This window comes from Vidua macroura, chromosome 14 (genome assembly GCF_024509145.1).
Source record: "Vidua macroura isolate BioBank_ID:100142 chromosome 14, ASM2450914v1, whole genome shotgun sequence".
Lineage (NCBI taxonomy): Eukaryota > Metazoa > Chordata > Aves > Passeriformes > Viduidae > Vidua > Vidua macroura.
The window spans coordinates 3,455,757-3,479,587 of NC_071584.1; the positions used below are offsets into that span (position 1 = coordinate 3,455,757).

At 49.2% G+C, this 23,831-nt stretch overlaps 1 protein-coding gene across 3 annotated transcripts; it reads right to left on the bottom strand.

The window, feature by feature from the left end:
• Positions 1–557: 557 nt before the first annotated feature.
• LOC128814533 (pre-mRNA 3'-end-processing factor FIP1-like) lies at positions 558–22,459 on the bottom strand. Of its 3 annotated transcripts, XM_053990462.1 has the most exons (17): positions 22,038–22,075; positions 21,211–21,250; positions 18,525–18,654; positions 18,251–18,356; positions 16,592–16,698; positions 15,807–15,865; positions 14,665–14,775; positions 12,288–12,418; positions 11,481–11,605; positions 10,408–10,513; positions 9,207–9,405; positions 8,287–8,313; positions 7,691–7,748; positions 7,156–7,211; positions 5,937–6,141; positions 4,273–4,431; positions 558–1,876 (listed from the first exon to the last, which is right to left on the bottom strand). In XM_053990462.1, the coding sequence occupies exons 3-17, from the start codon at positions 18,539–18,541 to the stop codon at positions 1,744–1,746; spliced, it is 1,599 nt and encodes a 532-aa protein (XP_053846437.1). In that variant the 5' UTR covers positions 18,542–18,654; positions 21,211–21,250; positions 22,038–22,075; the 3' UTR covers positions 558–1,743. The 3 variants fall into 3 exon arrangements, with proteins under 3 accessions (XP_053846437.1, XP_053846436.1, XP_053846435.1); XM_053990461.1 differs by lacking the exon at positions 18,525–18,654 and having other exon boundaries at positions 18,272–18,356; positions 22,038–22,459; XM_053990460.1 differs by lacking the exon at positions 18,525–18,654 and having other exon boundaries at positions 22,038–22,459.
• Between the last annotated feature and the right edge of the window lie 1,372 nt (positions 22,460–23,831).

Sequence of the window (23,831 nt, forward strand, 5' to 3'; positions counted from 1 at the left end):
TGCCCTGGCCAAGCCTGGGCTCTGCAAGGGAGGGCGGCACCTCTGTGATGTACGGTGCCAGGGAGCATGGAGCAAGCACTCCTGAATCCTGGTTTGGATTTCTCCTCAAGTTCATCCCATTCTCCTAAAAGCTTTTGGGCACTCCCAGCTGAAGCCCTGCCCTGAGCAGAAGCTGCCAGGAGGATTCCCTTGTTCCCTGCACACCCAGTGCCAGGAGCTGGGAGTGCTGCAGCTTGCAGAGCTGCCCAGGGGGCAGTGAGTGATAGTCCTAAATCTGGGCTCCACCGTGGCTGCAGAGGCAGGAACAGCCTGCAGCCTGATCCCAGCTAACCCTGGCTCAGTGCACACACATTTCCCAGGAGCTCAAGCACATTAAAAAACTCCATGAAAACCAAAACCCAGCAGAAGTCCCAGTTCTCCTCCTCCTCCCCTGGGCTCTGCAGTTACAAATCATCACTGCACTGTCACAATGCTGAACCCAAACCAAAGGGCTCTCCTGGCACAGGGTGGACACTTCCCAGCACACTCAAGACTTCCAAGATTACAATACCAAAAAATACAGAATGTTTCAGAACCGTATTATTTTAGGACAAATATTTCAGACAGTTTTAAATAACAAGTCAAAGGAAAATGAGACATTTGTGGATGCACATGAACAGAAGGGCAGGATCCTAATGAGCAGATAAATGAAAACCCCTCAAAATTGTTTCCCCTGTTCTTCCCACCCAGAAACATCTCTGTTGCCCCTTCCCCAACCAATACTAAATCCAAAGAAATTTTGAAATTTGACTAAATTTATTTTGGGATCTAAGGGAAAGGAATGCATTGGACAGGAGTGTTGGTGATACCCAAATAGAAATGCCAGTCCCACGAGGGCAAACTGCTAACTGGGACTTGGTGTTCTCTACTGCACTCTAGGTTATTCAGTCAACTCTTAGTAAAAAAAGGAAATAAAATAGTTAAGTGAAAAGGAATTAAAGAGAAATTCATGCTCTTGCTATGGATCTTCACTGATTCCCCACGCAGGGGTGTAACATGACGGAACTACCTTTGCAATGGATAAAAAAAACCAGTTTTGGAGTCTCTGCACACGCTGTGTGAACACCTTCAGCAGCTTCTGGAAGCTGTCACATCCAGGCAGGCCTCTGTGCCCACCTGAAGCAGATCCTGCAGCTCCTCCTGACATGCCCAGCTGGCCATGGAGAAATCAGAAGCTGTTTTTGTAGCTATAAAGAAATTTATTTGGGGATGAGATTTCGCTACTGGACACCAGACTCTAAGCTGGCTCCTGGGATCTAAGTCACGCTGTTCTTTGGACAATAAATTTCAAGTTGCAGTTACTGTCCTAGTTCTCAAAAAGGAATGATGATGACAAAAAGAACCAAGAACTATGACCTAATTGCGTTAGTTTCAGCTGAAGCCATCTTCCATCAGAAACCATAGGATCTGATACACCAAAGTTCTCCCTAGGGATGTGGATGAGTAGAGTAGCTCAGTGCTTTGTAACTAGTACTGCTGTATTGTCTTGTATCAAAAACAAACAAAAAAAGGAAGTTTAAGGGCACGTGCAGCCTCAGCTCCTGAAGCACTGCTGGCTGTGCCACGGCTCGCCCAGTCAGCCTCTTCCCTTGGAAAAAAGTAAAAAATAATAATAAAAAAAAATCACCCCCCAGCCAAAACATCACCAATTCCATGCTGGTTCCACAGGAGAGAGCTCCTGCCGAGAGCTGATGGGGGGCTGGCTCACTCCTTGGTGTCCTGCTCCTCGCCCTCCTGGGCACCGTCCTCGCTGGCCTCCTTCTCCTCCTTGCTCCGCTTGTTCTTTTTGTGCTTGTGGCGCCGGTGGCTCTCGCCCTCCTCGCTCTCGTGCTGCTTCCTGAGCGGGAACAGAGGGAAAGTGACATCAGACACAGCCCTGCCACAGCAGGGACCCAGTGATGGGCACAGGGACTTTGATCCCCACATGAGGGAGCCACATCAGCAGTGCTGAGGGCATGGTGGGGATTTTTGGGACGCATCAGCACTGCCACACTGCCACTGTCACACTCACACACTGCCACACTGCACAGCCACTCCTGGCAGTGTCCGCAGGCAGCACCTTGCTGTTCTTCCACTCCCGAGCGAGCTCCAACAATTCTGACACAGCATCAAGGCTGAGAGGAGGAGGAGGAGTCCTAAACCCGAGATGTGTTTGAAACTTTCACTCCTCTGAATGTGCTGGGGAAATCCCTGGACTAGAGGCAGCAAAGGGATGAGTGGAGTGAGAGAAATGTGGGTTCCCCATGGGAGGCAGATCCTGTTTCTACTTCTGCTGACTCACACCTGACCTGGCTCTTCACTGGCTTCGTGCTTTAGAACTCCTTTATCTCACCCAGTTTTCCAGATGTGGGTGGATAACTGGGGATGTTTACCCAGGATTTCTGTGATGTGGGAGCAATCCCAGGCAGAAGAGGCCTGAGCAGGACATGCATGCCCTGAGCCTGTGCCCTGCCAGCTGCTCCATGCAGCCAACACAGCCCCAGGAGCAGCTCTGCCTCCTACCAGGAAAAGGGCGGAGCGCTGGTTTGCTCCCCCCACCCCCCCACCCCCCCCCGAGGAGATTTTCTGCTGTTTCTCTCACAGGGTCAAACCAAGGGAGCACTCAGGAGCTGACTGTGGTGTGAAGGTGGCAGAGTGAAAGCGCAGCCCAGAGTACAGAACAAGCACATAAGTTTATCCCAGGATAAACTGTGACTGTGCAGGCACAGCTCCATGAGCAGGTGTACAGACCAATTGTTAGCACAGCTGGAATTCCAGTTTAGCAGCAGACACTAAACTGGCTGAACCTGGCTGAAAAGCTCCTGTCTTCAAGTAATTTTCTGACTGGTTTAATAAATGGTTTCAAAGCCATTAAAGACAAAAAAAAAAAAAAAAAGGAAAAATAAAAGGCTGATGCCTCTCCACAAAACACCTTCGGCCACCTTGTGGCCGATGTGTCAGTGGCTTATGCTGGGACAATGTGACTATCCTTTAATACTGAAACCAGCGTCAGTGATTTCCTGCAGACTGCTCAGTTTGCAGGAAGCTGGAAATGAAACCCTTTGATCTGCAGGTGCCTCCAACAGGCCCAAATCTCAGTGTGCCTCAAGCAGGGAACACCAGAATGGTTTGGGTTGGAGGGGACCATGGGCTGGGATTCCTACAGTGAGGTATCTACTCCAAGGTTTCAATTCAGAGTAGAGGAAGCTGAGAAATAACCCTAAAGGCAATGGCTTGTTTGTCTGATACCAGCTCAGCTTCCAGTTGTTCTGTATTCAATTTTTATTGTGGTCTTAGTCTTTCTTCCTATCATTTTGCTTCCAACCCTTTAGCAATCAGCCCTTCCTTGAAAACTTACTCATCTCCTTAGGGATAAAAACACCCTTTTTCCTCCAGTCACTATGTAAGAGTTTTTCTGATACCAGCTTCAAAATAAGGATAATTACCTACAGAGCTGACAGGAATTTGCCCTAAAAGGAGGAAGCTGACACATCAAGAAAAAAGAGCAAGAACAGGTCATTAATGGGATGTGAAGTGACACAGGACCTGAGCACAGAACCTGCCTCAGCCCAGAGAGCAGGGCTGCTGCTGCTTTGCTGGGGACTGCTCTTCCAGAGAGATCATCTATTGAAAATCCATTTGCTGCAGAAAAGCTGTGATTTCAGGACATGCTGCTCTGCCCCAGAAGTTTCACACTGGTGCAGACCATCACCTCCCTCACTATCAGGCTCTGGGCAAGAGCTCTGCTCCTCCTGCTCAAGGAGCAATTTCTGAGTACAGGCAGAATGAAGTTCCTCACAGAGTGACTGGGCATTGGAAGGGGCTGCCCAGAGGTATTGGAGTCACTGTTCCTAGAGATGTTTAAGGAAAGGCTGGATGTGGCACTTGGTGCCATGGTCTGGGTGACAAGGCGGTGTTGCGTCACAGCCTCGACTCAACCTTACAGATCTTTTCCAGACTAATTGATTCTGTGAGCTCTGCCCTGGTGTGCAGGAGCAGCAGGACCAAAACCTGACACTTCTGTCATGGCCTTGCACCTCCTTTGTGTGTGCTTTTGTTAAGATGGCAGGTCTGCTGGGAGGCTGAGCACAGCTCAATCCCTCCTTCACCACTGAGCAGAACTCAAGCCCGAGGTCTCCTTTCCCTGTCCCAGAGGGCTCCTCCTGCCCGCGGCTCTCGGACAGAGGGAGCTGGGATGAGCCAGGCTGACATTCCACCTGGAGAGCACAGAATGCCCACCCAGCACTCACTGACCTGCGGGAGGATTTGTGTTTGCTGCCGTCGTCCTTGTCGCGGTGGCGGCGCTCGCGGTGCCGCTCCTCGCGCTCGCGGCTGCGGTCGCGGCTGCGCCGGTAATCGCGCTCGAAGTCGTAGCTGCGCTCGCGGCTGTAGTAGCGGTACCGCTCGTCGTCACTGCAGGGACAAGGGACACGTGGGCACAGGGCAATCCCCGGGCCTGAGCCACTAGGCTGGGCTGCAACCGCCCTCACTGGCAACATTTGGCACCTCTTACTGACCAGGGTGCTCCTGAAACACCTGCAACAGGAGCACAGCGCACACACTCTCCTCTCCTCGCTCTCCCCCAGCTGCTGGGCTTCCCTCAGCACTGACACCCCAGACAGCCTCTCATCCTTTGGTGTAAGGGGCTCTTTTCTTCCCCACAAGCTCAAAACATCAAACTGTGAGCGCAGCTTTCCATCTGCACCCCTCTACCTGCTCAAAGCACCACATTCAATCCCCATGGGGTGGGCAGAGTGTACCCCAAACTGAGACACATCCCACACTTCCCTCTACATCCCCCTGGTCAACTTCTGAAAGCCAAAACCCAAAGGGTTAACTCTGTGAACAAAACTCAGACTTGGGAGAGAGGACATCAGAGACATTGTTCTGACACTCCTGGAAACAGGCTGGACAAATAAATGTCCAGGATCAATCAGCTGGGAGTGCTCCAAAGGACTGTACAGCCCTTGCCCTGCTTTGACCTGCACCAGAGTGCTCCACACCACCCAGAAATGCCAGCAATGTTCTCAGGAGTGCTGATCACAGGCCTTGGCTCCAGCATGGACCAGGAAGTGGGGGAGTCTGAGATCTTCCAATTTTAGCCCAAGTTTGTCTTCTGTTCTCTTTCCCCCCCCCCATCCACAGTGCCCAAGAGCTTATAAAGAGGAAAAAAAAATATTAGAAGCACACTGCCTCGTTTGCTCCCTCCCTGGGCTGGGAAGCTCCCCAGCAGGAAGTATCCTGTGCCAGGAATGCACATTCTGATCATGTTTTGGATCATTATTGGCATTTCTGAGCCTGGAGTCTGCAAAACACCGATACTGCTGGTGACTGAACACCAAAGGGATGGGTTTGGGAAGTCTCTGCAGCCCAGCCTTCACATTAGATGAACACAGGGAGGCTCCAAGCCTCCTGCTTTTCTCCAAGTGCTCCCAGCGCTGCTGTCAGCTGAGGCCACAGCAGCTCCCACCAAGGTGGTCTCTCCAGTCCTGCTCCCATTTCCTGGCTGACTCCCAGGGAATGGCACTCCCAGCCCCACAGGACAGTGGAGCAGAGCAGGCTGTTTGTCCTTTGATCTGACAGTGACATTTAGAAGACAAGAAGCAGCACCTCCTGCAGCCAGTGCTTCACACTGAGCTGTGAAACACTGAGTAAACACAGAGGGGCTATTTCATTGACTGGCCTCGTGGGAGAGCAAGAGGAACTGGTTCTGCTGGATTTAAACAAAAATCCCAGACCCAGAGACAGGAAATCAGCCAGTGACACAGCTCCTGGTCTGTGCTGTAGAATTGATCCAAAGGAGCTCTTCCCTAGACATTCCAGAGAATTCAGCTGGTGTCCTCTCTAACCCAACCCTTGGCCAGACACCCTGAGGTGCCCCAGGGCTGCCCAGGGAGCAGTAGCAGGGCAGCACTCACTTGTTGTATTCACTGGTGGTCGGGGTGCGGTCCCGGTCCCGGTCTCGCTCCCTGTCCCGGTCCCGGTCTCGCTCGCGCTCCCTGTCCCGCCTGGAGCCCGAGTACTCCCAGTGGCTGCTGCTGGAGCTGCTCGTGCCCTTGTCCACCGTGGTCACCCAGGGCGTGTGGGACGTGGAGATGGGGGGGTAGCTGATGAAACCTGAATCTGCAGCCAGAGAGCAGAACGCTCCATCATCCAGAGCATGCCCAGCGCCCCCTGTGTCCCTCCCTTTCCAGAGCATGCCCAGCGCCCCCTGTGTCCCTCCCTTTCCAAAGATCCCCTCTGGCAGCAGCACTGGATCCAAGGAGACAATGGCCCAACTCCCTGCTGTCCTACTCCTCGTTTCCAGCAGTTTGCTAAGAACAGGGAACTCCTTCTCCCTGAGGAAGGCCCAAGAGCAGGCATTTACAGGCAGCACTGCACAGTCTTTGTCAGCCCTGGGCTCTTGGTCACCTGTACAAGGTCCCACCTCCCACCAGGTACCTTCTGCTCTAGAGTGGCACTTGGGGAGGGCCAGGGGCACCAGCTGCCAGTGAAGGATGTCACCTGGGGAGCCCAGAGCCACCAGCATTTCCCAGGCAGAGGTGGCCAGCTGGACCAGCAAGGTCATATCCCAAAGCAGTGCCACATCTGGCAGCACTGGAGGCTCCTCTCCTTGGGAAGGGCTGGCCACTCCTCCAACCCTGTCCTGCAGGGAGGCACCGCAGGGCTGCCTGTGCTTCCACTGCTCAGCACAGCCAGGAGGAGCCACTGCTGGTCACTACCGGACTGGGAGAACTGGGGCTGCACCAGGGAATGGAATCTGTATTCAAGCTCAGTAGTTGTGGATGGTTGTGCTAATCCCTAAGGGTGGGGAGAGTGTGAGTGAGGGTAAGCATAGCTGTGTGCAAACAGGCAGGAGAACACACTGCTGAGGCACTGGGGAAGCTTCTCTGTGCTGGGGATCTGCCCTGAACAGCGACCTGGGCCTCAGCACTGGGCCACAGAACTGCATCACCACACCTGCACAGCACTCAGAGCAGCACACCCAGCGTGTGCTCCTGACTGGGACTGTCTGGGACACAGCAAGAGCCTGGAGCTGGAGCAGACATCGTGTGTGTCAGCCTCAGAAAAGCCCGGGCTGCCAAGAGCCAGGGAAGAGAGAGAGCAGCAGTTGGATGTGTCCTGCCCGGGGCTCACCTGCAGAGTTGTAGCCAAAGGGAGGTGGCTGCCTGTTGTTGTAGCTGGCTGGCTGCCTTTGGGAGAGAAAAGGGCGTGAGTTACTGACATCAGGGACCCTCACAGCTCTGGCTGTGCTGCAGCTTCACCCTGTTTTTCCTGGAGGTCTGTGGAGCATTCTTATGGGAATCCCACTACCAGAAATGCTCACAGGTTTTGCCACAGCTTCCAAACCTGCCATAATCCCACTGCTTACTCTGAGAAAGCACCACTGCTCACAAACTACCTGGAGCATCTTCAGAGAAAGCATCTACAGTAACAAATCATGCCATGAACTACTCTAGGCTTTACCTAGATTTTATTGGCTCCTTCCTGTGCCTTGGATATGACAAATCCAGGTGAATGCACAGAGGATTCCTGACAGACCCTGCTCTCCCCGACCCCAACTCAAGACCAGACCAGGCATCCCCAGCACTGATTTTGGTTCTGTTCTCCTCCCTCTCTCCCTCCAGGGGAGCTGCTCCCATGGTGTGATCTTACCCAAGTGTGGTCTTACCCATCCAAGGTTGGGATGAGGAGAGCTGGTGGTGGTGCCAGAGGTGGTGGGAACAATCCTAGACACAGAAGGGTAAATCAGGACCAAGATCTTGCAGCTTCACAAGTGCTGTTCACAGTTAAAAACCACTAAAGCATCTTTTTACTCTAAACAAGGCCCTGTTTACAATGGAATAATTTTCCTTCAGGGAGGATCTCCTCCCCAGATTCACACCCTAAAGCTCTGTTAGTTTTGTAGGGATATGGGAAAAAAAAAACCAAAGCAAAAACTACTTTCTATTTTAGCATCTAAATACTGAACGTAAGATTCATCAAGGAGTAGCAATTAACTCTTACAGCCCTATGGAGGAGAAGTGGTTCTTGGGATGCAGACACATTGTTACATTCTGATCAGCATGCAGTCAAGTTATTCTGACCTACAGATTTGTTTCAGAATAGAAGATAAGCAGCTCAGGTTCAATGCTCAGTTTGAGTTCATTAATCTTAAATTAGCTGTGCTCTAAACTGGTGCCATGCAGTTTCATGTTACTTAGTCTAAATGCTCTGAACCTGTGTGATCAAAATTGCTGCTGTTACTAAGAACAAAGTAACACCTACCTGGAATTGGACCTGGAGGTGGCAGGCCTGTGGAAATAAGCAGGGAAAACAAGTGAGGACAACAAGGAAAGCATGGCCTCTCTGTACTGCATGGACTCTCTGTACCTCAAGCTAAACCTCAAAGCACAATTTTGAATAAATCTCACATACTGGAGCAAACAGAACAGGAGAAAAATTGGTGCTACTAAGCAGGAATTACCCAACACATTATATAATTTTCCGAAATGATGATCACTTTTACCTTTATAATTCAAAATATTGCTGTTCTATTACTCTGGGGAACTCCTTTTCTGAGTGTGAACACATGAACAATTGATTTTGTCTTCAGAACAACTGAGGGAGCTGGAGAGGAAAACCTGCTGCAGGTTCCACTCCAGTGTGTCCATCTCGATTTTGCCAAGCATTTTAATCTAAGGCAGCAGGAAAAGGTACCATGGAAAATTTACTAGGGAAAAGAACCCATGAGTGCTGCAGCAAATCCTCCTCAGGCAGGAGTCACTGTATGAAGTGTTCCTGCTGCTGCTGCAGAGTCTGGCTGCTGCTCCAGGACCAGAAAAAGCCCAGAGTGTGGCCCCCTAACTTTGGCCTGGTGTATTTAAGCCAGAAGCAACAGTTCTCAGCTTCCTCCAGAGAAACAGGAACCTGCTTCTTGACATTTATCAATAAAGCAAATGGATCAGTAGCACTGGAAGGTTCCCTTGGGGAAATAAAGCCCAGAGGTTTTTCTTCAAGGACCAGCTGCCATTTTAAAGTATTCAGGGCAAATATTAAATAGGCTGATGGAAACTAAACAAAGGCTGGCCAGGGGTAAGGATTTGTTCCCTGAGTGCTCGCCCATCCCATGGCACTGAACCATTAAACTTCTGATTTGCTCCAAGCCTGGGACATCCCAACTCGGGTTCCATGGAGCAAACACATACCTGGAGGATGCAGGGGAGGTGGAACAGAAGTCACTGGAGGAGGAGGGTGCAGGAAGTGTGGAGGAGGAGGCCCAGCGAGCGGGGGAGGCGGAGGCCCCGCTGGTGGAGCGAACGGCTGCTGCTGAGGAGGCTGCTGGGGCTGGGAGGGCTGCTGGGGCTGCTGGGGAGGCTGGGGCTTGCTGCCATGGTCTCCCAGGACCTTAGGGGGCACAGGAATGAGAAGAGAGTGTTTTAATCCCTTTGCTCCTGCAGCAGGGCCCTTACAATGCTGGCAGCATCTCCACAACAGGACTGAAGAGTGCCTGAAGAGTGACCAAAATGCAGAGGCACCACAGTGACCTGAAGTGCAGCTGGCAGTGCTTGTGAGGGGGAGGAACAACAAACAACCCTTTCCCAGCAAATTCTGTCTCTTAAGCAAACTCTTCTTGCTGGCAAAATCTGGAAAACAGACTACTAAAAAAATAAATAGGCCACAAAACCATGGAAAAAAACCCAAGGAATTTGGCCTAGGAAGGAAAAGGTTCCATGTTTAGGTTTATCTGGCAAGTTAGCAGAGTTGGCAGGAAGAAGGTGGTTAAGAGAAGGGGACTTGGCAGATGGTCCTCAGACCCTGCAGCTTCCTGCCTAGGAACCAACGAGAACATTATGGTCATAAACTGGGTAGGCAAACCCAGAACTGAGACCAGCTTTAAACCCAGGCTTTCTTTTCTTAGAAGGGACAAGATCCAGTAACACAGGCCCAGGCTCAGTCTGAGGTGTGGGCTGCACCAACTGATTTGAGACTAAATGTTACTTTAAAGTACAGAGAAACACCAGCCCCAGGTACAAACCCTTCACTGCACATTTGAAGATTCCAACCCCACAGTGGAAGGCAAGGGAATAATCCACAAAAGAGATTCCCAGCTACACACTCCTAGGAATACTTTGGGAGGGCTGATGATGAAAGAACTCAGGCCTTAGCATTCCAAAGGGAAGACTGGTCTTTAAAGGACAAATCTGGCTCCTAGCAAGAGCAAGCTTTTAACCCAGAAATTAACTGAGCCTGCAGAAGGGAATGATCCATGCACACACCTCAACAGGGTCAATGCTGCTCTGCAGGTGTGAACTGGGAGGTCAGGAACACACAGACATTTGCCCAGGGTTCACCAGAAGTGCAATAAAATCAGCAATTTGTCAAGGCAGCCCCTTGCAGAGACTTTACCTGGATGGGGTTTTCCTCCGAGGCGTGTTTATCCCGGCGTCTCCCTTCCACCCTGCGGATTGTGCCTGCCTGGCCCCCGATCACATCAATGGTCCCACCCAGCTTCCTGGTACAAAGCACAGGCATCTTTTTAGGCTCAGAAGCACCAGAAGGAGCAATTTTCCCTGCTGTCAGCAGATTTCTTTCATGCTTTCTTTCCCACCAAGGAAACATGTCTCAAATGGCAACGAGAAGCCAAAGAGAAGCCCTTTTGCATTTCTGAACAGTTTCCCTCTGAGCAGGGGTGAGTTTGGGCTCTCTGAACACCCAGGAATGTTATCCAAAGAACCACCAGGAACAGGTGTAAAAACAGGGATTACACACCGGAACAGAAATGGTCCCAAAATGCTCAAATCTAACAGACTGAGCACAGCTTTAATGCTCATCCTTGAAGCAGAATGTTGGTTCCCAGGTAAGGGGTAAAATTGGGATGCAGGGCTGCTTTCTGAAGGCTGGTGTGCAAAAGCTGTTTTGTGAATGAAGCAACAGAAACACCCTGAGCCCAAAGCTCTGGCTCGTCTGGTGTGCTCTTCTGAAGCTTTTGATAAAACCCCATCGATCTCCTAAGGGCCAAGTGGTTTCCCCAGCAGAGGCTGCCCCTCAGAATGACTCAGTTGTTCTACCACACATCCAGCAGCGTCGCACACAGGCTCAGGAACCAACAGCTCCTCTTATCCTCTGCCAAACTTGTAATCCACTTCCACTTGAGGAGGCAAAGATTAACATTGTGGGAGTAGGAATAAGCCAAGCAAGCACAAGCAATGTCAGCAGTGTAAGCCCTCAGAGCTGAGGTGTTTGCCTGGCTCCTTCCACTCCCAGAGATGTGTCCCATCACCTGGGATCCAGGATTCCCTCCCTGTGCCAAGGAGGGGGGAAGGGACAGGCAGGAGTTGCACTGCTGGAGGTGACACTGGAATGAGTGACCACAGCAGCTTCCTGCCAAGCTTAAAAGCTTCTCTTTGAGGCTTGAGGAGACTCAGAAGCGGCCCAGGTGGTGCTCAGGTGCCCCTATGAAAAACATGCTCCTCTCTTACCTGTTGGGAGGAGGTCCAGCCTTCATTCGTCCTCCCACCAGAGCCAAGAAGTCTGTTTTGAACTCTGTTTTGATGATGTTGCTTTCCACTTCTTTTTCAGCATTTCCTGTTCTTCCCTGCTGAACCTATGGAAGGTAACAGATAACACATGGGTGTTGTGCCCTTCTTTCAATTGAATGGAGCACCAGAGATTAACCCTCAGCAAAAGAAAAGGAACAATCATAGCAACCTATTCTTCAGTCAAGGCACAGCCATTTCTGTCAGTTAATGGCCATTCCAGCCTCAGCCTGCTGTGCACTGTCTCCCATCAGAAGTCCTGTTATGAGTTTATTAAACTCGTATCACTTTCCATGGAGTCACCAAGTCAAAACTGGAATGAGCAATACTTGCAGTACTGACAATTGGCTGAAGTTCTGATGGCCATCATGGACTCCTGCAAGGCTGATGGCCAAAGCAGTCTGCAAACACAAAAGGCAGCCACAGCACTGCAGCAGGCTCCAGCAGTAAGCAAAACAACCCTGGGGGCTCAGCTCCCCTCCCTGCACTTCTCTCATCCAGAGGGTTTTCCAAGCAAACACCCCTATAAATCAACTGGAAATTCATTCTAGTGAATTCCTGCTGTACACACAGAAAAGATTTTCAACAGAGATTTAATCTTTAAAGATTCATTTTTGCATTTCTCCTTGCTGAAAGGACACAGAACAGTTTAGAAGTGAGGTATCTCCTGCTCTTACAGCCTCATCTCTGTGACTATAAACACACTCCCAGTTTTCCCGGAGACAGAAGCAGGAGTCACACGTCACCCACCGTGATCTTGTTCTCAGTGCTGATGGGAGGAGCAGGGTCCAGCCCCAGCTGAAGCCGCCGCTGCTTTTCACAATAAGCTTTCCATGTTTCTTCATTGAATCCATAATTAAAGTAATCAGAAAGATCAGCACCTGGCAGAGGGAGCAGGAGTTAACACAGAGGTTCTGCACACTTGCACTCTCAAGCTGTCCTTTAACAGCTTATATAAAGGGTTGAGGCAACAAAAGTTTTCCAAAGAACCCAGCTTCTGCCTTTCCCTGTGAGAAAGCTGTGGGTGCCACAGAGGAGACACTGGCTGCACCTTGGGTGGGAGGGGAACGTGGCCTGAGGAGCAGTGGGACCCCCTGGGACACACAGCTCAGCACTGGGACCCCCTGGGACACACAGGGCAGCACCTCCACAGGCCATTGGGAGCTCCCTGCAATCGCTTATTCACCAGCCTGATTTTTTCAGGCTGGTTTCTTCCAATTGTCCACATGAGTTGAGTGCTGGGCACAGCACAGAAGCAACAGTTCCAGACCTCACCACAAAAATGGGGTGGAATCATGGAACCTTTTTCCTGGCAGAACTAAGCCCACACATTCCCCTCCTGACCATCACTGCCTTTGCTGTTTTGAGAGGAGATTTTGGGGCTCACTCATTTCGTGAAATGCAGCTGAAGTGGAAGGTTTTTATTGATGCATCCCAGACTACCCAAGTAATTATAGTTCAGTCACAACCCTAATTAGCCATCCCAGAGTGTTATCTCCCACTGCCAGTCTCCTGTGCAATGTGCTAATTCAGCACGAGCACCTCTGAATAACAGAGGTGACCACAAACTTCTTGCCAAGAAACCAGAGATGCAGAGGGGCAATCCCAGCTGCAGGAATTACAGGAGCACCCCTCCCACCTCCCAGCACTACAAAGCACCTCCTGCCCCACTGAGGTGTCCCTCAAACATCCCCCATGCAAAGATATTCCTACACAGACCAACTCCAACACAAAGAGCTGCTACAAGAGTGAAGCAAAACTCTGCCCAAGCTGAGCTTGGTTTAACTATGAGGTCTAAGCAGTGAGGTTTATCTCCTGGGCTGGCCACTCTTTCTGCTGTACCACCCAAACATGCAAACTGCATCCACACCGACTCAGCAACATTTATTTGTTGATTTTATCAGCCTCTATTTCAGACCTCTATCAGTTCTTCCACACAGGATTTCTCCTTCCACTCCCTCACTCAAAGACATACCAAGCTGCTGAACAATTAACTCTAAAGGATATAAACTTGAAAGGTTGTTGAGTAATGAGCTACTTGCTATCTAAAATAAACTTACAGACCACACAGCTCTGCAGAAATCTTCCCTCTATCGCATTCCAACACTGTTTTAGGGCCAGCTGGCTCTATTTTGGTCCAGGGATGTCAGCATGGCCCCAACCATGTCCACGCTTTATCTTTGAACTTCACTGCATTCTTTCTAACTCATTTTCTTCCCATTCCCCTCTGTCTCACTTCGCAATCAAGGAGAAATCCCTGCAGAAGAAAAGCTTCTGTTCCATTCTGCCTGCACTATCTGCAGGGCGTTTCAGTGCTCGTTTGATACCTGGACATGCCCATGGAGCTTTCAGCACTGGAGTGCCCTTCATGTGGGCAAGAGATATCCAGACCACACCACAGGCAACCTCAGGAAAGCTCTACTTACTCAGCACAGCAATACTGCTGAAAGATAAATAAAATACAGGGGCTGGCAGAGAGAATAATGATGGCTGAGAAAAGACAAGTGGACTGTTTCAGTTGACATTTCGTCAGAGCACATTTTATGAGAGTAGCACAGCAGAAATCTGGATGTCTAGTTCCTTCAATTAGTTTTGTATCAGAAGAAAAAAAGCAGCTGATTTGTAGCATCCTACAGCTGTAAGAGGAGAAACCTCCCTCATACAAGTAAGTGTGGGCAGCCCCAGGACCCAAATGAGGAGGGACCACAGGGACAACTCTGGCCTTGGCCTGGGGACACAGAACAAGCTCCTGCACAGGAAGAGGAAAACAAATATCAACACCCAAATCCTGACCCCACTCAGCTGCCTTTAAGGCCAAACATTATTGGATTGGTATCAGTGCAATGTTCTCGGGAATTAATAAAATAGACCATTTAAAAAAATAGCTGTTCCCTTTAGGGAAGTTCAATTACTAGAATAAATGCAACCCAATTTTACGTAGAGCATGGCTTGTTCAATCAGTAAATGCCATTGACTGTCTAGCCAGGCAGCAGAGATTGAGGAACACACATTGTTCCAGCTTCCCTGTTCCCTGGCAACAATAAATGGACAGAAATTACATGTGAAAATAAAGAGACACAACTAGAACTGGAGAAAATATTTACCACAAGGAACTGTGAGGCCTCACCTGGTTTCCTCCATGGTTTGTCTTCAAATGAATCCAAATCCACTTCTATCACAGGCAATCCATTTATATTCCCCGCGGCATCCAAGTCAATACCTTTGGGCTGCAACTTGGCTTTGGGGAGAGAGGGACTGTTAAAACTTTTAATGCAATGTCTTTAATCCACTCATTTGCTCAGCAAATTATTCCAGCAAAAACAAAGCACTGCAGTGAATTAATCACCGGGTTTACAGCACGCAGGTAACCACAATCAGCTTTTTAATAAAAAGGACTCCAGTCACTCCATAAACAAACAGGGTGTGCAGCACCTGCAGCTGAACAGCAGGGAAGCAAATTCAACCCAGATTGGTACTACAGACAGAGTAAATCATTAGGACATGCATGAAATTTACTCCAAATGAAAATAAAATGAAATTATTTTTCTCTCCAGGCAAAGCATCTATTTTCCCCTCCCAAGACAGACACATTTTCTCATTACAAGAGACTTTCTCAGGATCAGTCTTTAGTGGACTAACAGGAGTTAGCAAAAATCTGTCAGGTACAGAACATACAAGGGGAATTTGTTCTTATTTTCTCAATCAGAAGAGAATTCATATAGATACAGCAATTAGTGGAAGGGAGTAGATGAAGCCCATGAAAGGACAGTCTCACATGTGTGGAAGGCCAGAAACCAAGACTTAATTTACAGGAGAAACTAAACTGAATGGTGTGGAAAATTTCAGCAGCCAAATAAGCACAGCTGTTACTCAAGGCCGGAGTTTGTTTCTTTTAGCATCTTACACTGCAAGTAGCTCAGGACACTGAGTTCAGTCCTTCTCCAGAGCTGCAATGCTCAGCCCCAGTGCAACAATATATTTTAGAAATATTCTGGGGTTTTATTACAAAAGTATCAATAAATACATTTTTTTCCTAGTTTAAATAGAATTATAATCACCTTGCTTAGTGATGGGTAATTAAATCACTCCATTGCATCCTGCCCTCTCAGACTGTGCTGGGAGCACTAATTTTTAGGAAATGCACTTCCTATTGCTGGTTTACACTAATTTTGTATTCTTTTAAACAGAACAAAATTTTCAGCTGCTGCAGCTGTCAGTGCCAGGTAGGTGAAATACTGGAAAAGTGAAGGATAAAAATAACAGCAATACCTGAAGCTGATGCTCCATAGCCTCTACCCGTTTTTAAGTTTAGATTCATAGGAGTTCCCCTATTGGAAAAGAATCACTATGTTGGCATTTGAACAAATGACTTGGCTAAATAGTCTCATGCAAAATATATTCAAGCCCTGACATCCTTCAGGAGATGCTTTAGTTCACCTGGGTTTGCTATTCAGAGTCATCCATCAGAGTGAAACCACCTCTACAACAAGAGAAGGAAATTATCCATAAAGTGGAAAAATTAGAATATGCAGCAAAGCACAGGTAAGTGATTTGTGTAAGAGGAAGGCTGCTAGCAGCAAGCAAAATGCTCTCTCATTATTTTTATTCAATGCACATTAGGCAGAGTTGTAGAAAGTATAATTTCCTGCTTCTCAAATCCAGCCTTGCCATTTCTGAGCCACAGAAAATCAGACAGCTGGAAATTAGTAAATTCACAGCTTATGCAAATCCTTAGCCTAGCAAAATCTTACAGATTTTGGTTCTGGAAGTTTTCACAGATGAGTTAAACAGAACTTCCCACCTTTGATTCTGCCCCAGGGAGCCCAGGAATTAGTAAGTTAATTTTCTAGCAGCAGCCCCACGGATTATCATTCCCATTTTACAGATGGATTCTCCAACAAGCAAGTGCAGGGCAGAGCTGCCCATCAGCTCCCGAGCCACTGTGGGGTTCTGGCCACTGCTCCCAGGAGCCAGAGCAGCTCCCAGCTCATCCCTTTCCATCCCAACATGCTGGGATCCCTCAGGCCCAAACCCCCACACCCAGCAGTACCCACATGTAGGACGGCGCTCCTGTTTTGATGTTGCCAATTGTGACCTTCACATCATCGTCATCGCTGTCACTGTCACTGTCATCCTCATCATCCTCACCACTGGGAAGGGCCTGCAACAGCACAGTCACACAGGAGCTCATCAATACACACAACCTCAGAATTCTCCAGCACAGCCAAATCTCAGGAAGCTTCTTGAACAGCCTTCAACAACAACGGGCAGCTGCCCACAGAGAAACTCCTGCGTCCTTTAAAGATTTGGCCCGACATGAAATTTGGGGTAATATTTGTGAACCTGGGGAAGGTTTAGTTCAGTTCTAAGAATTTCACCACATCCCTCAGTTCCTGTGCCCCACTCTTTTTGAGAGCTGGGGCTTTTCTGACATACCTCCTTCACAAGGGCCATGGTCAAAGTACACAACCACAAATGAAAACCACCAAAATACATTCACCAGGCTTCACCTAAGAACCTCAAGGCAAACATTCTCTCACCACAACTTCTGTGGTAGGGAGCTGCTGAGGAGTTTGGTTTGGCTGATTTAGCACAATCAGCCCCCAGGTCACTTCACTTTAAAGATTTGGCTCCAGTGCAACCCCAGTGCTGGGCACAAAAGTAAAGAAATAGAAAGAGAAATCTTCCAGATATCCAGCAAGTGCAGTTTTGTGAGAAGCACGAGCTGAATTAGCACCTCACCCTACATGAGGAAGGCATCCCTCACCCTCTGTCCTTTTCCACAGCACGTGGGTCTGTCAGAACCCTGAATGAACCCTCTTGATGTGGCAGAACAGTGGCAGAAAACAAACCCATCAAAGAGTCCAGCAGAGGACACAGTAAAATGTGGCAAACCCTGGCTCAGGGAAGAAATGCTGATGTCTGGCTCCAGATCAGAAGGCTGAAGGATAGCTTTATTAAAACTATACTATATTACATTAATATACTATTTAAAGAGATACTATCCTATTCTACATTCTTACTTACCTAACAAACCCATGACTCTCTGCTGAGAGTCTGAGACACAGTTGGATCATTGAACCCAACCAACCTTCACCAGAATCCAATCCAGCAATCACTTCAGGTAAACAATCTCCACACCACATTCCACATTTCCACAGGGAAAACAAAGGAGCAGAGATAAAGACTGTTTTCTCTTCTTCTCTCTGTGCTTCTCCAAGAAATCCTGAGAGACAGAATTATGTCTCTCTGTCCAGAGAATGTGAAGATCACAAGAGGAGGGTGGGGAGAAGCAACCCTCTTCCTCCTCTTTCAGCACTGAGCCACCAGATTGCATTTTCAGAGGTCTGAGCCTTGACCAAAACTGATTCCCAGGATCTTGGGCTTTCTATCCCAGTGTTTCCCATGTTTTACAGGTCCTTGAGAAGTGACACTGAATATTGAGCTAGAACACATCGTGTTCTGCTTTTCCTACCAGACTGCAGCATCAGAGACCCTGATCTGCCTCCTGAGAGGGTATGAGCAGAGCCTGCACCAGGGTTCCCTCCCCACCACTCAAGGCAGGATTGACAAGGCTGTTCCTGGATTCAGCTTTGGGAATGGCTGGCAGTACATCCCAACACTGCAGACATCACGTATTAGGCAGTACCAGGATCTTTACACTCCCTGCTTGTCCTCAGGAGTGCTGAGAAGTACAGAAATCCCCACTGTACCGTGGACAGTGGGACACGTACGTGCTGGGACATCTCTCTGTCCTCGTTGTTGACGGGCCGGTTCTCCTGGGGAGCATCCTGCAGAGGGTGAGCAGATTCTGTGTGTCTGGTGGAGGGGACAGAGAAAACAAAGTGTCCATGACACAGAAGAGAAAGTGGACAAGCCCAGCCTATAGGGTCACCTACAACCAGTTCTAAAGCCTTTGCCCAGGTGACTTTCACACAATGCTTTATTCTTCTTGTGTATTTGTTCTGCTGGCATTTGCTCAACTACCTGACAAAAAAATCCATCCTCCTGGCTTGGCTTTTGCTGGGAAGAATCAGTTTCACACATCCAGAGAGCACCTGACAGCACTCAACAGCTCAGTGGCAGCTGGCTCAGCTCGGATTTGGCACAATCACAACTGATAAGAATAAGACCATAATAAGCAAAATTTCACCTCCTCCTTAAGGATGATAATAATTACACATGCATTTAGTCAACAGCAAAGGCATCTGTCCCAGAGAAGTTAAAGAAAGAGTGATTTTAGTGTTTCTACGAATAGTTTACAGTAAGTAGTTAAAATTCCAAAAGGAAAAGTTATGGGAAAAATTATGCACCCATTCTTCTCACTCATTACAAATTAGACCTGCTGAAACAATGGTCAGGTTTGGATTTACCTCCAGTTTAAGAGTTCGTACAAACGTTAACATTGTTTATTGCACTGGCCAAGCAAAAAAGTGGAATTGATGTACACACACTAGAAAAGAGCATGCCAAGTATTACAGAACTGACAAATAGAGAGCTCATCTGTCTCTAATGTCATAGGTAAAGCTTAGTAAAACTTCCAAATAATTCCGAGTTTTTTTTAAGAGAGACAATCAGAACAGCCCAGGCCAAAGAAACCCAATTCTCCACCAGTGCTTTGTGGAGTTGTTGCCATTAATTTAAAATCCCATGTCGGACAACAAACATCCACGGGATTGTTTTCAAAAATGAACAGGCAACATCTCACAGAAACCAAACACTGGTCACATTAAAGTCACTTCAGAGTGACATGAGACCCCACACAAGAAAGGCAAAATAAGCCAATTCAGCTGTTACTGAGTGTAAAACAAAGAACAAACAATCTGAGCATAACCAAAGCCCCATTCTGGGGAAGTCCCATACACAAATAAATTCATCAGGCCAAAATCAAAAAGAGGGCTGAAGGTTGGACAGCTGACCAAGCACAGGTCCCACGGGTACCAGATTCCTGATGTGACACCTGCATAGAGTCAGGTATAAAAGGCAGCCAAGATGTCAGAGGGAAAATCAGCCTCCAGGTATTTCCATGCTGCAGACACAGGCTGTGGCATGAGGACCAAAGCATGGACCACTGGAGAAAATCTCTCTGATGGATCCGTAACTTTTTGCCCAATCCAAGTAACTCAGCATTGGCCTCCACCCTGAATCTCCTTAAAACTCTGAGATTCTGCATTCAGGAAAAGTGACAAGTGTTACCTTCAGCTTTAAGTCACATGAAGTGACACATCTGTGGGTGTGCATTAACATGTATGAACTGGAGTTCAGAGAGACACTTGGGAAACAGGAGCCTTTCCCTAACCTCTCTGCTTCCTAGGAATGAACCAGCTGACAGGTCACCAGCATTATCTGGGCACAGAAAAATATGGCAGAGATTTCACCTCCCCAGAATGCCAACATAACCCTGGGCACTGCTGACAGCACAGCATCCTGCTGGCCTCTAACACATCCCTTAGGCTTGGGAATATCAGTGATGCTGCATCCCAAACTCTGCAGATTTCTGCTTCCTGGCTGGGGACAAACACTCCAGACAAGCCAGCAGTGCATCCCTGGAGCTGCAGCTGCTGACAGCAGAGCAAACAAAGAGTCATTTTTCTTAAAAACATCCCACAGCTCTTAATTTAGGTAGATTCTCATTGTGCAACAAAGAAATATGGGGGGAAAATAAAAAGAGGGAAAAAAAAGGACAGCCAGCATGGCCACTAATATTCTTTCTTCCTACACTTTGCAGTTATTGGAGACAGTTGCTAGAAATTCAGATTTTTAGTCCTGCTTTTAAAGTAAAATTATATTCAGATGAACGTGACAAGGAACAGCAGATTTATGTAAAGCAGCTGTAAATTTCTGTCTAGAAGTTGTTCCTCCTCACAAAGCTCATTTGATGTTTTAAGGTAACAATTTACCATGGTTTTTACCTCTAGTTTATTTGAACAAGCTTTCATATTCCTTAAGCACAGAAGTAGGACAGTATCTGTAACAACCTCAATATTCCAGACACTGAACTTACGATGACAATAAACACTAAACTGAACTTTGGAAGGGGCTGAACACACACAAGCCCAGTGAAAACCAAGCCTTCTGAAAAATGTTACATTTAAAATGGCAAACAGGTAATCCAGTGCTGAGACCAAGCTCTGCTGGTGCAAAACACACAGCTACAAATAGAGGAAATATAAGCCAGGACAGACAATCCCTTCCACACACAGCAAGCCAAACTGATGATTGGTTTTATCTCCAAGTCTTACCCACAGCACTTGAGAGGTCTCACACAATGTGCTGGTTTCAGCAGCTCAAGATTTTAACCCAAGCTCAAGGTTTTTACCTTTCCCAAATTAAAGCACTGGCCAGTTTTACCAATGCCAATCCTCAAGGCATCGTTCTTTCCAGGGAATTAAACTGGAAAAGAGATCTGGTTTGAAACAAATTACTGAGAGAAAAAAAAGGGCTAAAAGTTAGTTCTAAATCAAACCAGTCCACTCATCCAGTTCAGCTTCTACATCCATAAATGCCTGCCACCCCCATAGGGGTGGCTGGGGATGATCCCATGGGATGGGGAAAGGACAGGCTGCTGTTCCTGCCAACAGCACCGCTCCAAAGCACTCACGAGGCTCTGCTCAACAAGGCTCAATCTTTACACCACGTGTTGTTATAATGAATCAACAGCCTCGGGACTCACCCAGAAATTGGTCCATCTTCTTGCTTACCAGTGGTGTCATCTGCAAAAACAACAGTAAGAACAAAGGAATTATTCAAGTGAAAGGGGAAAAAAAAGCTAAATTCAATCACAAAAGGCATCACAGGTACAGAAATACTCAGCGGTGCCAAGGCACTGTAACCCCAACACTTCCTTTTCAACAAAGTTCAACTAGAAATGGAACAACTAAAAATCAACCCAACCCAACAAACACCTGCAGAGGTGATGTCGCACACCAAACCAAATTCAAAATATATATCCTAAATCTCAGAGAACAGAGATAACCATCAGATAGGAACTAAAGTCACCTATCAAGGTCTTTACATAGAAATTTAACGTGCTGGGGAAGAAGAAACATAAAAGCATTCATGTGGAAAGCGTATCTGGAGGACAAAGACGTTTCAATAAAGTCCTGTGGTTTACACTGGCCACATCCCAGCCCCGTTAGCCCAGCGGTTCACAAGATTTGGGTGATTAGCGAACTGAAACTCTTAACAAAGCATCTCGTTGACCTCCCAGCAGCAGTGTTAATGATAAAAGGACAATAACACGCCGCCACCCGCCCAGAAAGAGCCGCTCAAGCGCTCCTGAGGCGAGGCCGGGGGCGGACGCGGGTCCCTCTGTGGGCCCGGGGGCAGAGGCCGGTCCCTCTGAGGGGGCCCAGGGAGAGATGCCGGTCCCTCCCTCCCTCCCCCCCGCGGGGCCGCCCCCGGTCCCGCACGGCCCCGCAGTCGGGGGCGGCCCTGAGGCGGGGCCGGGCCCGCTGCCGGCCGGGGCCCCGCGCTGCCCCCGCGGCCGGCGGTACCTACCCCCGTACAGCCAGTGCTCCTCGTCCTCCTCCGCCTCCAGCGGCGCCGCGCCCGACACGGCGCCGGCGGCCGGCGGCTCCAGCTCGGTGGCCATGGCGGCCGCGGGGCTGCGGGGAGCGGCGGCGGGAGGAGGAGGAGGAGCGGCGGCCCCGCTCGGCTCCCGCCGGGCCCGGGCGCGGCGCTCGGGCGGGGGTTCGGCGGCCGCGCTACGGCGCCGCCATTGCTCCTTCTATGGCGGGAGGGGGGGCGAGACCCCCGGCGTGGGCGCGCAGGGCCCGTGAGCCGCCCGCCCCGGGCCGCCGGGCCCTAGAGCCGCCCGCGGTGTCCCGCCGGGCCCTAATGCCGGCCGACTTCCCCGCAGGGCCCTAGCGCCGCCGGCCGCACAGAGCCGCGGAGCCGCGCTCACGGCCCCGCCGGGCCCCACCGCCGCCCTCAGAGCCCCGCGGGCCCCGGCGCCGCTCGCCCGCCAAACCCGCCCCGCCAGCCCTGCGCGCGCATGCGCGGTAAGGGGAGCGCGGCCCCGCCGCGCGGAGCTCTGCGGGGAAGCGATTTGGGGCTGTCGGCCCTCGCCCCAGAGCCGCCCGGCTGAGGCGCTGCCGAAAGGAGAGGAGCCCGAACGGCCGCTGTGGCGCCTCCCGCTCGGAGCTCCCCGGGAGGAGTCCCGCAGGATTGCCGAGGCGGCGCTGGGAAGCACAGAACGGCGCTCCGTGTCACTGCTGTCAGCGCAGCGCTGCTCCCGAACAGCCGGGGACACATTCGGGTCTGTCCGAGTGGGGTTTGCACCTCCCAGGCCTGGCTGTGCAGCTCCTCGATGAATGCTGAACTTCAAGGCCTGGAGATGCAGCGCCCGAGGCTCTGCTGCAGCTCCACCTGGGAGCTCCTGTTTGGAGCATCACCCTCTCCTCTCCCAGAGCCCTTAACTCCATCAGGATCACAGGGAAAATTAGAGCAAGCTGATTTTCAGCACTAATTCTCACAAAAATTATAGAGAATCCTGAAGCAAGTTACGTTTTCCATGCGCTAAACAGTTCCAGAAAAAATCCTGGATTAAAATGTTCCCGCTCTCTGCCATGTGGTTCAAGTAGGGCTGTGGTGCATTCCTGCTCCTTGTGCCCTGCTGGACCATGCACTGGGAATGCTGAATGAATACTCACCGTTGGAACTGGAATGGGAATTGGACATCCAAAAATCACCGGGAGTTGATGAGATCCCTGGTTATACCGATGGACCCAGGTTAACTCTACCGAGGTGGAAAAGTGCTGCTCACCAACAGGCCTCAGCAGTGCCTTTCTATTTTGCACTGTTTTCCATTTACAACAAAACCCAGAATTCCTTTGGCTGCTCTGTTCAGACACTTCACTGTCAAAAATGTCCAAGGAGATTGTTGTAAAAACTGTCTGGAGAATCAGTAGTTTTCAATTACTCCTCCAGGCTTGCATACTGTATAATTTACAGTAAATACAGATCAGTCATCACCTTTTGATTAATATTTGCCTTTTAATTTTAAGTTCTTATTAGTCTGAGAGATACTGTAATTCCTCTTTCCAATTTTATTACCTATCCCATGGGACTAGCTCTGTTGTGAAGAAGTGTTTCTTTTCTAGCCAAAATCTCAGGTTATATTTATCACTGAATACAAATATACAAACCTATTTCCTGCAGAAATTTTAATTTACTGCTCAAGAAAGGCTACTATAGATCATAAGGTTTACATAAAGAATGTGAGATAAAATATGAATATGTTGAAAGGATCATTACCTAAACACCTTTAGTGATTAGGGAAAATGTAGAATT

What these genes read in the sequence shown, in the direction of transcription:
- LOC128814533 (XM_053990460.1), bottom strand. Translation starts at nt 22,131, where the DNA reads ATGGCCACCGAGCTGGAGCCGCCGGCCGCCGGCGCCGTGTCGGGCGCG. An exon ending in GAAGATGGACCAATTTCTGG is followed by an intron (nt 18,357 to 21,210) that starts GTGAGTCCCGAG and finishes CCCCTCCACCAG; the next exon opens with ACACACAGAATCTGCTCACC. An exon ending in AAACACAAATCCTCCCGCAG is followed by an intron (nt 1,877 to 4,272) that starts GTCAGTGAGTGC and finishes GTTCCCGCTCAG; the next exon opens with GAAGCAGCACGAGAGCGAGG.